General features: G+C 42.2%; 1 protein-coding gene across 1 annotated transcript in view; it reads left to right on the forward strand.

Annotated features, from left to right (window-relative positions):
• Nucleotides 1-16,545, forward strand: part of KATNAL2 (katanin p60 subunit A-like 2) — a 58,143-nt gene that overhangs the window by 3,616 nt on the left and 37,982 nt on the right. Inside the window, exons 2-5 of the mRNA XM_006891693.1 lie at nucleotides 4,796-4,962; nucleotides 6,886-6,928; nucleotides 11,131-11,248; nucleotides 12,928-13,026. Of these exons, the coding sequence (XP_006891755.1) occupies nucleotides 4,890-4,962; nucleotides 6,886-6,928; nucleotides 11,131-11,248; nucleotides 12,928-13,026 (333 nt within the window). The 5' untranslated portion in view covers nucleotides 4,796-4,889. The remainder of the gene's footprint in view (nucleotides 1-4,795; nucleotides 4,963-6,885; nucleotides 6,929-11,130; nucleotides 11,249-12,927; nucleotides 13,027-16,545) is intronic.

The following is a 16,545-nucleotide window of genomic DNA, read 5'->3' on the forward strand; positions in this document are numbered from 1 at the left end:
TTCCACTTTATCTAACAGCTACTCTGTTGAACTTTGCTGTTATTGATGGCCTGTAACTCATAACAACCCTATGCTCAATAGCTCTGAAACCTGCCTTATCCTGAGCCAATCTCATCTTCTTTAACAGACCTAAATGCGTTTCTCTAGTTACTGAGTCAATCTGTCTCATCCAGGGTCTTCCTCTTCTGCACTGCCCTACGCCTTTCCAAGCATGATGTCTTTCTCCAAGGAATGGTTCCTCCTGGCCCCATGACCAAAGTATATGTTTGCTTATTTATTGTCCAGTCTTATGGATACAGAGCTTGTGTGCCAAGTGCTGTACTAAAACAGAGTTCCCAAATTAAGATAGAGTAGGAAGAAGGATTGGTGAGCTCCTTCTGATATAACAGCCTTCGAAAAGCCTATGAATGATAAAGCACACTTGTACAGTTAAATAGATAAAGTACTGAAGGTAGAACCCTTGGAAGACACTAAAAGATAAGAAGGAACAGCTTTAAACATCCACTAGTAATTGGAATTGTAACATATGAATTGTGAATGTAAAAAAAAAAAACAACGGACATTGTAAAAAATGAGATGGAAGGCATAAAGATAGACATACAAGGCATTAGTGAGCTGAGATGAGCTAGCACCGGTCACTTTGAGTTAGACAATTAATTAGACAATCATTAATTGTACTCTTCCAGGAATGAAATAATGAGAAAGACTGGTGTTGCAGCCATAGGTAAGGGGATTTTTTTCAGCGTCTATCCTGTGAGTGATAGACAGGGTACTCTGTGCTTACAAGACAACCTGCTAATACCACTGTTATTCAAATAGCTAAAGCCGGAGAGGAAAAAATGAAAGATTTCTACCAACTTTTGCAGTCTGAAATTGACCAAGCATGCAATCAGGATGCATTAAGAATAATTGGTAACTAGAATGTAAAAATTGGAAACAATGAAGAAGGAATGGTCATTGGTAAATGTGGACCTAGTGACAGAAATGAGGCGGCTGGGGGTAGAATAATTGACTTTTGTACCTTCAATGGCATATTCATTGCAAATGTCTTTTTTAAGAAATATAGATGGCAACTGTACACATGGACCTCATCTGATAGACTGCACAGAAATCAGACTGACTACATATGTGGACAGAATTTTTGATGAAGCTCACTATTAGCAATCAGAGTGTTCCTGGTGCTGATTGTGGAAGAGACCACCCACTGATGTGGAGTCAATTCCAACTCCTAGTGATCCTGTGGTTGGGATAGAGTGGCCACATAGAGTTTCCGTGGCTGTACTCTTTATGGAAGTGAATTGTCACATCTGTCTCAGCCGACAAGTTTTAACCACCAGTTTTCTGGTTAGCAGCCAAGCTTTTAAACCACTGCACCACTGGGGCTCCTTGAGCCAATCTGTGCAAAACAAAGTCTTTATCAAAATCACCTCCACTTACTATAAGTGCAAATTTTAAATAATTGAAAAGGGCTCAAGGCTTTTTCTTAAACTAAAGTAAGGCTAAATAAGAACTATATGCATCATCTCTTGACTTAGTATTTTATTTAAAGTCACATGCAGATGACAGAAGACAAATTAATGCCTTTGAGTCATGTAGAGAAGAATACTGAATATCTTATGGACTGCCAAAAGAATAAACAGATAAATCTTGGGAAAAGCGCATCCAAAATGCTCCTTGGAGGCAAAGATGGTAGAGCTGCATCTCTCATGCTTTGGACGTGTTGCTTGTAGGGGCTGTTCCTCTACTAAGGACATCAGCTTGGAAAGATGGAAGGTCCGTGAAAGAGGTGAAGACCCACAGAGAGAAGGATTGACCCAGATGCAGCAGTGGCCTCAAATGTGTCAGAAATGAGGAGGCTGGTACAGGATAGGGCAGGGCTCAGGCTTGTTGTTCATAGAGCTGCTTTGACTCTACCCAAGGGCACAGCCACAGATGTCCCACCACCCTAGCCCTTCTGTACTTACAAAGCATCCCTTTCCCTTTTCTGCCACTAGATGGCCCTTTGTATCTTGAATCAATAAAAATTCCACTGGAATTGATCATTTCCTGAGACCTGCTACGAGATGGATGAATGAATGAATGGATTATCGAGATGTAAAGTGAGCTCTAAATATTTTTGAAATTTTTCTATTGCTTTTTCTCAATTTCATTCACTCTTAATCTCAGTGTCTTAAAAGACACTGTCCAAAGAGTGAGTGAGAGAGCTTCTACAATCAAGTACTAAGTTAGAATTTAGCAAAGAAGATAGAGAATCGTGAGATGGACTTAACAAACAGGGAGCTGTGTGGAGAAGGTGAAGAGAGCTAGTCTTGAAAGATGCCTAGAATATAGACACACAGATGCAGTGATGAGGACATTCTCGGCAGAGTTGTAGAGGAGAAAGTGGGACAGTTAGGTAAACAGCCAGCAAGCCCCAAGTCTGAGTGTGTGTGGAAGTGCTGAGATCAGATAACGGAGGGCCGGGATGCCAGTGCAAGCCATACACACATCTCCTTGCCCTGAGCTGCTCGTTACTGTCTCCAGGGTTTCTATTGAGTGTGGCAGAGACGAAGAGACTGGCTCAGGAGAGGGCAGGGTTCAGAGCTATTGTACATAGGGTTGCTGTGAGTCGCCGGCAACGCCATGGCACATAACAACTACAAACTCCACACCAAGGAGCCAAATACCACGTGTTTATAATTTTACGTAAGCATCTTCAGAAGCTACTTTTGTTGTTGTTATAAATATTCCTGTTACACAAATTTTGCTAATTCAATTGTTTAGAGGCATACAACAGTAATCCTAAGAATTGCTTTTGCAGCCCTACCCTTAATCAGTGTGATTTTTTTCATCACTGTGAACCTCCTCATTGTCTTTTCTCTCATATCCTGGTAATCACTAAAAAACTTTGATCTCTGTACCTTTTTCTTTTCGGGACTTTTTATGTAAATGAAGTCATACTTTATGTGTTGTTTTGTGATTTTTTTGCCGTATATTCTATATATAACAATGCATGTAACACAGAGTAGATTTAGGAAACTAACCCAGGGAGCTCTGGTGGCCTAATGAGTAAGGAGTGTCAAGGTCAACCCAAGGGCAGTCAATTCAAATCCTCCAGCTGCTTCTCCGGAGAAAGATCAGCAACCTCCTCCCATGCTATTTACAGCCTCTGAAAACCTGCCAGAGAGTCAGCTGTAAGTTCATGCCAACTCGTGAGCAGTGAGCTGAGTTGAGTTGAACCCAGGAGAAGGTTTTGTGGTTTGCAAAATCCGTATAATGTGCATGCTCTTTATATTAACATATAATATTGTGTAGCATGTATCAAGACTTAATTTTTCCATTTGGTTGCCTGTACGTACCACATTTTGTTTATCCATTCATCTGTTGGTGGCCATTCAGATCGTTCCAATCCTTTTGGGTATTGTGAATAGTAGTACTACCGTGAACGTTGGTGTATAAGTGTCTGCTTGAATTTCTGCTTTCTCAACTTTGGGGTATATAGTGAGAAGCAGAATTGCTGGCCATGTGGTAGTGCTGTTTTGAGGGTCTTTGTTTTTTTTTTTAGCAACTCCCATTCTGTTTTCTGCAATGGTACAGTACACTGACTTCTTAGTTTGATGTTCTTGGATGAGCTTGAGAAGCCCTGGTGGAGCACTAATTAAGCACTCAGCTGGTAACTGAAAAGAGGGTGGTTCGAACCCATTAGCTGCTTCACAGGAGAAAGAAGGGGCGATTTGGTTCAGTGAAGCTTGCACCCTGGGGCACCCTGCTCTATGTGGCAGCTCTGCAGTCTTAAAGCATTGTTCTAAGTCAGAGTCTATTTGATAATGGGGTTTTGTTTTGAATGAGCTGAAGAGGGTATAAGGATGGAGAGCCCCTGAAATTATGTGCTATGTGTGTATACTTGCAAAAGTACACTTTTTTTTTTTAGAGAGGGGCCTTGGTTTTACAAAGAAGTTAAGAGCTATGGTTTTACAAAGAAGTTAAGAGCTAAAAATTAAGACTTGCACTTTTAGAGGATGTGGAGACTTAAGCTCTTACTTCTTTAAGTTGGACAGTCTTAGTTGAATTGATTAAACACGGTGAAGATGCTATAAACTTTGTCATATAATGGGTGATTGGTTAAAAAGATTACAGACATTACACCCCAGGTAGATGACATCTAAATTTCTACCTTGCTATACTGCCAGTTAGTATGTTGTTGTTGTGTACTGTAGAGTCAGAACTGACCCATAGCTGACCTTCCAGGGTTTTCAGAGGCAGTTAATAGCACGGGAAGAAATTGCCCATCCTTGTCCTGTGGAGCAGCTGGTGGCCTTGAATTGTGTGCCTTTGGGATTGCAGCGCAGCTTCTTGCCACTAGACCACCAGAGCTCCCTGTCGGTCAGTATAGCTTTGGAATATCCTTCAGAGCTCATGACTTTTTTTTTATGACATATTTTTTTTAATTATTTGAGTGATGGCAAATCTTGCCATTTGGGATTGATTTGAGTTTTTCCTGTTGGGTTGGGTTTTGGGTTTTTTTGAGACATAGTGAAGACAGGTGAATAAGGAGGCAATGAACTGGGTAAATGTCTATTTTTGTCTGAAAATGTGTCAAGTTTAAAATGCATGACTTACTTTCTTAGTTGATGTACTAATCTATGGTGGCATTACTTGAAAAAGTAAGTAACTCTCAGGGCAGCTGCTTTGAAAGACAATAGTTAAATATCGCTAACATAATCACTGAGGGATTCTTTTCTCTTTAAGGCTTGTCTTTATTTGTTTCACTCAGAGTTGTTTTGCTGTTTTCCTTTTTCTTCTGCAAAACCACCAGATATGTTGACACGGCGAGTACTCTGGAGCAAGAAACCAAACTGGGGTTACGACGCTTTGAAGTTTGTGACAACATTGATCTTGAAACCGTTTTGATGGAATTTGAGAGCTATTATTTTGTTAAATTTCAGAAATACCCCAAAATTATTAAAAAAGCATCAGACACAGGTACATAGCTGTTTCCCCAAAAGGGGGCTTTGTTATGTCTTTCAGATGATGGTTGTTCCTCACGTTATTCCCAGACACCCTTCACTGAAAGAGTAGACAAGAAAGATCTCAAGGCCTTTCTGAGTTCCAATGGGGACAGTTTAAAATTAATTATCCGGACATTGACATCCCCTGAATCGTGTTGATGTTTTTATGAGGAATGTGTGCTTTACAGCAATGAAAGGAAAACCCGAGTGCATCATGGGTGCTTTTTGTAAGGCCAACTTTACTTTCATTTCTTTAGAGATGGAAAGAGCTGTTAGAAGAGGATAAATGACAGAAAACTTTTCTAGTTAGGAAGACCTATTATCTATCTTGAAAACAACATGAAAAGGAGTATTGGTGAAGCTAATAGCTCATGTATAGATAATGAAATGCTTTTGAAAGCCATCAGTCCAGATCATGATCAATATAATGCAAAGACCCTATATAGGTTAGCAGTCAAGGAGGCTGGCTGGAGGAAAGATCTAAAGTGAAGGCCCTATGTTTGGTAGTAACATTGACTTAGAAGTCTGTAAGTGGGGGAAGTAATTATAAACCAAGGCAGATCATTGTCCTGTTTACAAGGCACTTGTTAAGCCACAGGCTTTAACATTTCATGTAGGGACCAGGAAACCAAGAGGAGCATTAATTAAAAATAGCCAGGGCTGAGTCTCGGCTGAAGAGTCCAAGCAAGAGGTATTTTCACAAGAACTACCTCCAAATGCAGAGTCTTGAACTTGGCTACCTTGGGTGGTTGTTAGGTTAGATATAGCTACTGAGCCACCGGGAATCTTATTGATATGCTCTGATTCATAGAATGCTAATTTGATGCCTATCTTTTCCCATGATAGTTGCACAACACTTTTTAAAAAATATTTATTATTTTTGGGTGTGTACCATCAATTCGGATCTGACTGGTACTGGAGGAGATTGTCCCTCCTTCCCCGGCAGAGCATCTGCTGGGTTCAAACTCTGTACCTCTGGGATTGTAGTGCAGCTTCTTGCTACTAGGCCACCAGAGCTCCCCTAACACTTTTTTTTTAAAAAAAAACAACAACCCACTTTTTCTTTTAAGGTAAACAGGTAGATCGTGATTATCTGGATTGTCTCACACACTGCAGAAAAATGGTGTGCAGTGAAAACATGTTGAAATAGCAGCTGTAAAGCAAGTTTGTACTGGAGTTGCCGCTAGGTCCGTAATATCCAAACTCTTAAAATATCTGAGTCCTTTGCGATCTTTCTATGTACGGAAATTCTTAGTAAAGTTAGCTTCCTCTTCTCATAGCTGGTGATGTTACGTCTTTCTACATTAGAATGTTGTTGTTGTTATGTGCCGTCGAGTCGTTTGTGACTCATAGCAACCCTATGTACAACAGCCCTAAACCCTGCTCTATCCTGTGCCAGTCGCATTGCCTCTGACACACCAATCCCGATTCCCCCAGTCACTAAATCAGTCCACCTCATAGAGGGTCTTCCCCTCCTGCGCTGTCCTTCCACTCTATCCAGCGTGATGTCCCTCTCCAAAGACCTGTCTCTCCTTGCAACATGTCCAAAGTATATCAGATGAAGCCCCAGAATCTTTGCCTCCAAGGAGTAGCCTGGTTTAACTCTTTCTAGGATGAATCTGTTTTTGTTTTCTTGGCAGTCCATGGTACATTCAATACTCTTCTCCAGCACCACAGCTCAAAGGCGTCAGTTCTCCTTCTGTCCTCCCTAGTCATTGTCCAGCTCTCTGATGCATAACAAGATACATTAGAATAGATTACAATACCAGAGAAAAAGAATGTAGTAGAAAATTTGAAGAACAATGTAAAAGAAAATGTATACCTGAGAAATCTCACCCTTTCTGTCTCTCGAAAATGACTTTCTTTCCATTTCCTCCAATATTTGTTTTTGCCACAGCAGAAAATAATTTACCACTAAGAAGTGCAGGGAAGACCAGAAGGTAAAGTGAAGGTGTTCCTTCTCGACCATCTCGACTTGGGGCGTTTGTGGGATCTCCTTCCAGAAGATGTTCCGGTCCATGGCTGTCTACAGCAAGACCAGACTGTGGTCCTATGTCCTTGGTAGGGTTGGCCATGGGTCTCTCTAACACTGTGTCTCTCTGGGCTGTACTGAAAATTATTTTATCCAGCGGTGCTATCTTTTGAGGCCATGTAGAGTACAGAGTATGGCACTCAGAGATAAAAAGAAAGACCCAGGTTCTAGTCCTGGCTCTGCTACTTACAAACTTGGATCAAGTTTCTGGCACATGGTGAGTTCTTGGCACACTCAAGAAGTACTGCTCCTTAGCCTCTTTTGGTTTTGTTTTAATTTTATTTGTAACTTCTTTTCATACTCCTACATCACACATGTCCTCACATCTAAAGATATGCAGTAAACTAGGAAGTTCAAGTCCACACTTTGGCCTTTTCCCAGGCTGTCCTACTGCTGACCTCTTCTCTTACTTTGCCCTCTGCTTCTTACATGCATCTGTGTGCCTTTATCCAGCTTCTCAAATTTAAGCCTCAGATCTCAAAAGAGCTTTATAACATCTAGTTGGAGCTTTTCTGTCTTTTGTCTGTTCTGGACAGACTTCATTTGTGCACAAGGACCCCCTACTCTGTCCTCTGTGTCCTCCTTTGCTCCTCTATTTCTCACTTCCCAATACACACTCCTGTTATAGCCTGTTTAGACGTGCTGTCTGTGGGGCACTGCTGCCCAGGGGGATGGTCCAGCTGTGGAGCATCAGGGCCTGGCTAGTTGTGATATTTTAATAAAGTCCAGACCCCAGGGGATGAGTAAAGCTGAATGGGTCATGCAGACATTCAGGCAGTGAACAGAAGCTTTGGTGTGGTGTTGGTTTGTGTTGTTTTTTTTTTAAATCTCATAATGCTCCTGAAAACGAAGTACGTCTTAGAAGTCCGTCAGGTGAACACTAACACTGGGAGATATTTACTCCTTAGATCATTCAGCCATACACGATCATAAAGGTAGCATTTGTCCAGGGATAAAGCACCAAAGCAGGAAGAGAAAGATAGAAGGATTAATGGAAATGAGAATTACAGGGAGGAACAAGAAGAGTACCGCACTTTGTGGGCTGCCTTGGAATGAATGTCATAAAACAGAATATGTACGAATGGTTGAATGGAAGGCCAATTTTCTCTGTAAACCCTCACTCATGTCATACCAAAAATTAGGGAAAAAGGAGTCTTAGATCATGATTATAAATAATGTATTAGGTCCCAAAGAAGTGTGAGTTCTGCATGCTCCTACTGAGTTCCCTGTTCTTGTGACTCCAGTTCCTTTGTCTGTAGCCCGAGAAGGACTCCTCGCAGGGCTGTTGGGCACAGCTCTTGAGAATGACTGGGGCTCGCTTGTGCCTGATGCTAATACTCAGGAGAAGCCTCTGCCTAAGGCCACCTTTGCTCAGTGCTGTTCTTTTGACAGTGTTATTCTCTTATTTATAGTTTCCATAAAGCTAGTCAGACTCCAGCAATAAATGTTAACTACTTGATCGTAGAAACAGTGAGGAACATTTGAAGAGCCTGGTTTTTGGAATGCATTTGGATTCTGGTGATTTTATTTTCAGGCCCACATTCAGTTTTGGAACTTCTTCAGCATCCTGTGAACAAATGTTGGGAGTGCTCTGTTTTGGGAGGTGAAGTGTGGTGGCGCGTTTGACAGGTCGGGGTTACTTCACATCCTCTCTAGATAGAGTATTGTACATGGCACGCACAAAGATGGAATCAGGAAGGATAATTAGGACAGTAATGAGGGATGCTTTTATTTATAGTTGTATGTTCAAATTACAGTTACTGAATTGAGAGATTGCGTCATGAGACTGGGTGTTAGCAAATGAAAGTTTTTTTCCTAGTTCTTGCGTATCATATCAGAGAGGAAGTTTCCAGATATGGATTTGCAGATGAGGCTAAGGTGTGGAAGGTTGACTAATGGGATGGGCGACAGCCCAAAGATCTCCAAAGGTCTTGGTAATTTGGGAGAGAAACCCAAAGCAGCAAGGTGAAATTTAAAAGAATAATGTTGAAGCTGTCTGTTTCCAGGGAGCTCTGGTGTCCTTGTGGGTAAGGAGTTGTACCAACACAAAGGCAAGTGGTTCAAATCCACCAGCTGATCTGTGGGAGATAGAAGGGTACTTTCCCTCTGTGTGATTTACCGCCTCTGAAAACCCACTGGAGAATCAGCTAGATGTTGGTTCGAGTTCAGCAGTAATGAACAATAGTTTCCCAGGGTCGTCATAAAACAGAGTCACAGATTGTGAAGCAGAACAGCAACGTTATTCTCTCACGGTTCTGGATGCTTGATGTCTGATGTCAGGGTGCTGTCAGCCCACGCTTTCTCGAAAGGCTTTTCTTTTTCCTTCTAGTGGTCCCAGGCGTTCCTTGGCCATGGCAGCTTCCCTCCAGTGTCTGCTCCGACTTCACATGGCTTCCTTCCCTTTCTGTCTCTTCTTCTTAAAAGGGTACCAGTCATATTGCATTAGGGACCACTTTCCTTCAGCATGGCCTCGTGTTAACCGATTACATGTGCAAAGATACCGTTTCCACATAAGTCACATTCATAGCTACAGGGGTTAGTACTTGAACATACATCTTTATGGGAGACACAAGTCAACCTGTAGCAAAGGCTAGCCAAGAAGTCACAACAAATAGTTTTCCATTTTGAAATCAAAGATCTAGAGATCTGAATTAAATCAAGGTGTGTATGAGTCATTGGGAGCTCTGGGGACCTAGAGGTAAGAAGCTGGACTGCAATCACAAAGGCATGCAGTTTGAATCCCACTAGGTGTTCCACAGGAGAAGGATGGGCGATCTCCTTCTATGTAGTTGTCTCTAAAAACCAACTGGAGGGTGAATTATGAGTCAGTTCTGACTCAACTCAGTGGCACACAACAGCAACAGTATGAGTCAGTGGTGTAATGCAATTACTGTCTTAGACCTCATAGAAATACAATGTCCAAGTAAAGTAATAGGTCAGTGCACACCGATGTTTATTGTTGCTTTGTTCACAATAGCAAAGAGCTGAAAACAACCCAAGTGCCCATCAGCAAATGAATGGATAGAGAAGCTCTGGTATATTCACACTATGGAATACTGTGCAGCATTGAAAAATAAGGAACTCATGAAATACTACATACAATGTATGACCCTGGAGGACATTATGCTGAGTGAAATATCTCCGTCACAAAAGGACAAATATTACATAGGGCCACTGTTGTAAAACGGGACTGACATCAGGGTTGAGGGAAGACAGAGAAGGAGGGGAAGAATGATGTATACTGCATTGAAACAGATGAGGGAGAGAACTATATATGAATGGGTATTCTTGTCATTACAGAAGTCCAGAGTGAAAGCTGCATAGTGGAGTGGACTTGGGGGGAAGGGTTGCATAACAATGAAAGAGTTTTTCTTTTCAAGGAGAAGAGAGAATGGGGGGAGGGGAGAAAAGAGCAACAATGAATGACTCGAAACCCTAAGTCTCTGTAAACTTTCATTAAGAGTAATTAAAAAAAAAAAGAAAGAAAAAGTAATAGGTCAGAATATCAGTTCTATTCAGATTAGAAGATAGTGGGCAAAGGGAAGGTGACCAAGGATGAAGAGGAATCTGGGAGGCAGAGCACTTGAGGAATGACTAGACTAAGTGGAGAAATTGAGTGTTGGAGAGAATGATTTCTGGAGCAACAGAACCCTCCTTTCCTCTCTGCACGGTGGTTGGGCCTTTTTTGCAGATTTCCACAAGGTGCACCTCCAGCTCCTTTTGCTGTTAATTAGACACAGCGGTGGTGAGAGGGGCTTTAAGAGGCTACATAACAAGAAGGCCCTTAAGAGAGGAAGAAACACAAGAGGAAAACTTACGCTACATCTTTGAGAACACAAAGCTATTTACACATGGGCTGAAACCTTAGGGTAGAAAGGAGGAATGGAAGGGTAGAGACCTCCCGGAGGAGACCATCTCAGAGGAATCTAATGGGGGGACTGTGACAAGGTGAGTGGATGAAGCAGATGGCAAGACCTATTAGGTGGGATCTGCATATATTTGTTTATTTTTGCATATATTTGAAGAACAAGTTTTAAGTGTGATACATTCATTGTTTATCCAAATTTGTATTTAGAATAATTTCCACCAAGATCTTTGTTCCTTCCCCAGGATGACAAGTGACATTTGCCAAAATCTCCCCAAGATCAATCAGCAGAAGTCACGGCCCAAAACCTCAGTGGGGAAGACAGGTGATGTCAAACCTCTCAGGACAGAGCATCCCAAACAGGTCAGAATGGCTTTGCGTGACATTGGTTTTGGTGAGCTGACTAAGAGAGAATTCAAAGAAAAAAAGCCAAATTGGGTAATTTTTGAGGACTTTTATTTCTTTTTTTTTTTAATTTTATTATTTTTGTGTGCGTGTGCCGTCAAATCAGATCTGACTGGTACAGGAGGAGATTGTCCCTCCTTCCCTGGCAGAGCATCTGGTGGATTCGAACCATGCACCTCTGGGATTGTAGTTGCAGCTTCTTGCCACTAGGCCACCAGAGCTCCCCGGACTTTTATTTCTTAAATTGCTGTGTGACCTAATTAAATTGTAGCTTTTCCTCCAGTGTAGGTAAATAAATGCCTAGATTTCTTAATGCTTCTGATATGAATGGGGTTCCTTCTCCCCTACAGCCTTCCCTGATTTAAGTGCTTACTGAGGTGGGCCCATTCTGAGAAGGAGGATCTGGGTTCTATGCATCTCGCCCTTCCATTTCACTGTAATTATAGGAGGCAAGTCTTCCTACCCTAAACCTACCTCTACATTCTTACGTGTAGGCCAGGGGTAGTTTCAGTATAATTGTGCTCACAGTCTCCAAGGAACTTCTTCAAAGTGCATGTGACTAGTCCCCGCCCCAGACCGCCATACTGGAATTTCTGGAGGAGGCTGCTGTGCCTTTTGGTAAGAGGGCAGCAAGAGTGCACATCCCTGCATGCTCAGGAAGTCCGCACCTCAACCTCCGAGGTGTCACAGGGAGGAGGACCAGTGGAGACTGTGTAAAGGAATAGAAAGAATCAAAGTCAAAGATGTCTGGCAAGATATAAAGGCAAACTGATGAAAGTCAATTGTTCAAGAGAAAACTCAAACCTCTAAAAGGCTCTATGGTTTCAGGAGAGTGAGGGAGGACGGGGCAGGGAGTGAGGGAGGACAGGACGGGGAGTGAGGGAGGACGGAGCGGGGAGTGAGGGAGGACGGGGCATGGAGTGAGGGAGGACGGAGCATGGAGTGAGGGAGGACGGGGCAGGGAGTGAGGGAGCACAGGGCGGGGAGTGAGGGAGGACGGAGCGGGGAGTGAGGGAGGACAGCGTGGAGTGAGGGAGGATGGGGCGGGGAGTGAGGGAGGATGGGTCAGGGAGTGAGGGAGCACAGGGCAGGGAGTGAGGGAGGACAGCATGGAGTGAGGGAGGACAGGGCGGGGAGTGAGGGAGGTTAGGGTGGCCTCCCAGAGGAGGTTGATTGACTTCACTGAATTTTGGCTACAAAACATCCTAAGTCAGAAAAGGTGAGACAACCCTTTCCTAAGATGACAAGAGACAGTTGTCAAAATTCCCCCTAAAATCATTCAGTCGATGTGATGGCTCAGAACCACAGTGGGAAAGGCAATTGCCATCATATTTCTAGAAAGAGGCATCCCAAGGAGAGGTTGGGATGAAACTGTTTCCTTCCCTGGAAAAACCACTCCAAGTCCATGGCGTGTGTCTTTTCATTCCTCCAGGGACAGCACCTTCCACATGGGACAGGCAGAGTTTATCTTGAGTTGAGAGTCCGCACAAAAGTGGCTACATTACACACGAAGTTCTCCTCTTACAGAAGTGGCTGGCAGTCAGTGTTTGATTTTTGCATGGCAGGATAGATAGAGACAGCCAGCATGTGTCTGTTGAGTTCCACACTGACTTCTCACTATTTTCCTCTTTCTTCAGGAGGTTGTCAATAATGTGCACACGGACAGTACTGACTTTGGCTTAAATATCTCAGGAATCAGCAAAGACAATGGAGAAGCAAATGCTCACCCACGAAGGGTGAGTGGACCTTGTGAACTGGACATCAAAAGAGTGCATTTCTTGTCCCAAGAACTATGGCGGGGGGGGGGGAGTGCATTTCTTTCTTTTTTTTTGTTTTTTTAAATTAATTTTAATGAAAGTGTACAGAGACTTAGGGTTTCCAGAGCATTTCTTTCTTTTTTTTTAAAAAAAGAAAAACTGCTCCTAGGAATCACCTTTTGGCTAAGCAATAGACAAGCCTAGTGAGTGAGTGAACTATAACTTCCAAGAGGATTTCACTGCTGAGACCAACAGAGCTGCACTTGTCCAGAAACAGAGGCAGGAAGGAACAGAAACGGACAAATGGCAGGAGTGGCATCCACTTCCTAAACATCATGCCTCTGGAAACTCTATGAACTTTGATAAATGTCGATAGGTGTGCTTGACTCCATGGTGATTAACAACAGTAGGGATGAATGAGGATGAATGTTGTAACAGTGAAGGGATTACAACTAATGAGTGTAAGTTGTGGAATGGAAAACGAATTTGCTCTGTAAACTTTCCCTCAATCCCTCCCCCACCCCCCAAAAAACAGTGTTCAAAAAGAAAAGGGAAAAAAGTTTTTCTCAAATAGCAGAGTAAATTTGCAATGCTCAAAGGTTGATTGTGAATAAAACCAGAAACTCTGTTCTGGAACCTCCTTATTTCTTGCTGAATGATCTTTTCTCCCCCACCCCCCTTGCTGTGTACTGTCGAATCAGATCTGACTGGCACAGGAAGAGATTTCCCCTCCTCCAGCTGAGCATCTGGTGGATTTGAACCACATACCTTTGGGCGCAGCTTTTTGCCACTAGGTCACAGAGCTCCCTTGTTGAATGATCTTGAATGACGTACCTATTATGTAAATTGAGGGGTTTGGAAATGGTAGCTTAATAATGTCCCTTTCACCTTAAGACTTTGTGATTAAAGTGCTAAACCTCGATGTGACTATTCTGCTTATTTCATGAGTATGTCCTCATCCTCATTCTTTCCTGTACCTTTGATGATTTGGTTGATTAGGTAGATACAGATGAAAGAAAGGTCATTTGGAGATGAAAATCAACATCAACCCCCATGTATTTTCTTGATTGTAACCCCCAGGATGGTGTTGCTGTAAGAGTCTTCATTCTTTCTCTGATTGAAGTCTCAGCTACAGGACTGCTGACTGATTTCTGGCCAGCTCTTCTCAATCCAGCTAACGTCTGTGTGTATGAGGCTGGGGAAGAGGCTGGAAGCATCTACAAGGAAATAAAAAGAAGTTACTTTGTTGGCTTAAATTGGCTCCTGTTATGGGCCTCAGTGTGGGGGTTGGGGAGGAAAGATGATCAGATGGTGTACAGCCTCTGAAAACCCATTGAAGGATCAGCTATGAGTCCATTCTGACTCGATGGTGCATAATAACACAGCAGCAACATGGGCCTCAGTTGAATCACTGATGGCGCAAATGCTAACTGAAAAGCAAGTTTGGCAGTTTGAATCTATTCTGAGGCTCCCTGAAGGAAAGATCTAGTGACCTATTTCTGAAGGTCACAGCCTTGTAAATTCTGTGGAGCACAGTTCTGCTGTACAACCCAAGAGCCATGAATTGGAATCGACTTAACGGCAACTGCTTTGGATTTTTGGTTGATGAGCCCCAATTATATGGATAATAGCTGGTGGTGATACCATTCTAATCAGTGCCTTCCCTGGAGAGAGATTTCCTTGTTCAGTCTCTCCTCATACTTCCATTCATTTGTGGGCCTAGCAGTTTTGTGGTATTAATTTCTTTCCTGAATGCCTCCCATTGACATGTATAGATACTTCAGATTGAGTTGTATAGTAGAGAGTTAGTGCTGTTGTAATAGAAATACCACAAGTGGATAACTTTAACAAACAGAAATTTATTCTCTGAGAGTTTAGGAGGCTAGAAATCTGAATCTCATGGAAGGCTTTCTCTCTCTCTCGAAGTTCCAGGAAAGGCCCTTGTCTTCTTTCACACTGTAAGATCCAAGTGGTCTTGAAGATCTCTATGTGTCTTAGCAATTGGTCTTCCCTTGGGTCTAGGAGGTTCTCAGCCAAAGGACCCCATGCCAAATCAAAAGGATGAGCTCTTCCCTTGGCTCTTTCTTAATGCGTGCCAGGTCCTCTATTGAGATAAAAGATGATACAAGTACACCCCAAGGAAACTCCACTAGGATTGGATCAGAGCTCTTGCACCCCACCCTAATCCTGTCTCATTAAAATAATCTTCATTAACATAACTTTAACCATGCCTCATTAACACAAAGAGACCAGGGTTTATGACACATCACAACTGAAGAATTACATGATATCATGGAAAGTGATTACATCATCACATAATCACCCAACCATATAATTACATTAATTCTAACCCATTGAGACTCATAGCCTAACCAAGCTGACACAGTTCAATCCATGAAAAGTCTCAGGAAGGGGAGTATTTCACCCATCACTTAACCGTAACATTTGAAAAAGTCTGGCTATAAATCCCCTTTCCAGCTGAAATATCCTCAGGATAAAATGGAAATGCTTTTCCCCAAAGAATTGAAAATGTTCTTTGGCTGAATGAAGGTGTAGGTTGATTCCCCCAAATGAATCTCTCATTATCATGTTAGGGACCCTAGTTTCAGAATTCCTAAGCCCCCTGCAGATTTAGTAGGCTTATTGTCCTTAAGGGGTAAGCTTTAGAGTCAGTCGGCCTACTTCACATTCCTGCCCAAATGTTTCTCGGCTGTGTAACCTTGAGCAAGTGTCTTAGTCAAAGTTTCATTTTTCTCATCTGTAAAATGAAAATAACATATGCCTGCTTTATAGAGAAAAATTAATATAATTCAGACTAAATAAAACTCTTTGCTATTGAGTCATTTTAGACTCCTAGTGATCCTTCAGTGTAGAATAAAACTGCTCTATAAGACAACAAAATTCAATAGAGCAGAAAACAACAAATGCTAGCTAGGTTGTGGAGAAACTGGAACCCTTACTCATTGTTGGTGGATTGTAAAATGGTGCAACCACTATGGCGCTTTCTCAAAAAGTTACAAATAGAAATACCATTTGACCCAGCAATTCCACTATTGAGAATATGCCCTAAAGAAACCAGAACACTACCTAAACAGATATATGCACACTCGTGTTTATTGTGGCATTGTTAACAATAACAAAGAGTTGGAAACAACCCAAGTTGCCCATCAACAAATTAATGGATAGAGAAACTGGAATATTATGCAGCACTGGAAAACAAAGAACTCATGAAATATTATACAAAATGGGTGACCCTGGAGGGACATTATGATGATTGAAGTATCTCAGTCATGAAAAGGCAAATACTGCATAATGCCATTGTTATAAAACAGGACTGACATGGTGGTTAGGGGAAACTAAGGAAAAAGGGGATAAATAATGTACACGACATTGAAACAGACAATGTAGAGAACTGTATAAAAGGAATATATATGCTTAGGTATTATTGGCATGACAAGAATCCAGAATAAGAGCTTCATAGTAAAGTGGACTGGGGGT

Source organism: Elephantulus edwardii, unplaced genomic scaffold (genome assembly GCF_000299155.1).
Source record: "Elephantulus edwardii isolate Elephantulus edwardi_28Jun2011 unplaced genomic scaffold, EleEdw1.0 scaffold00103, whole genome shotgun sequence".
Lineage (NCBI taxonomy): Eukaryota > Metazoa > Chordata > Mammalia > Macroscelidea > Macroscelididae > Elephantulus > Elephantulus edwardii.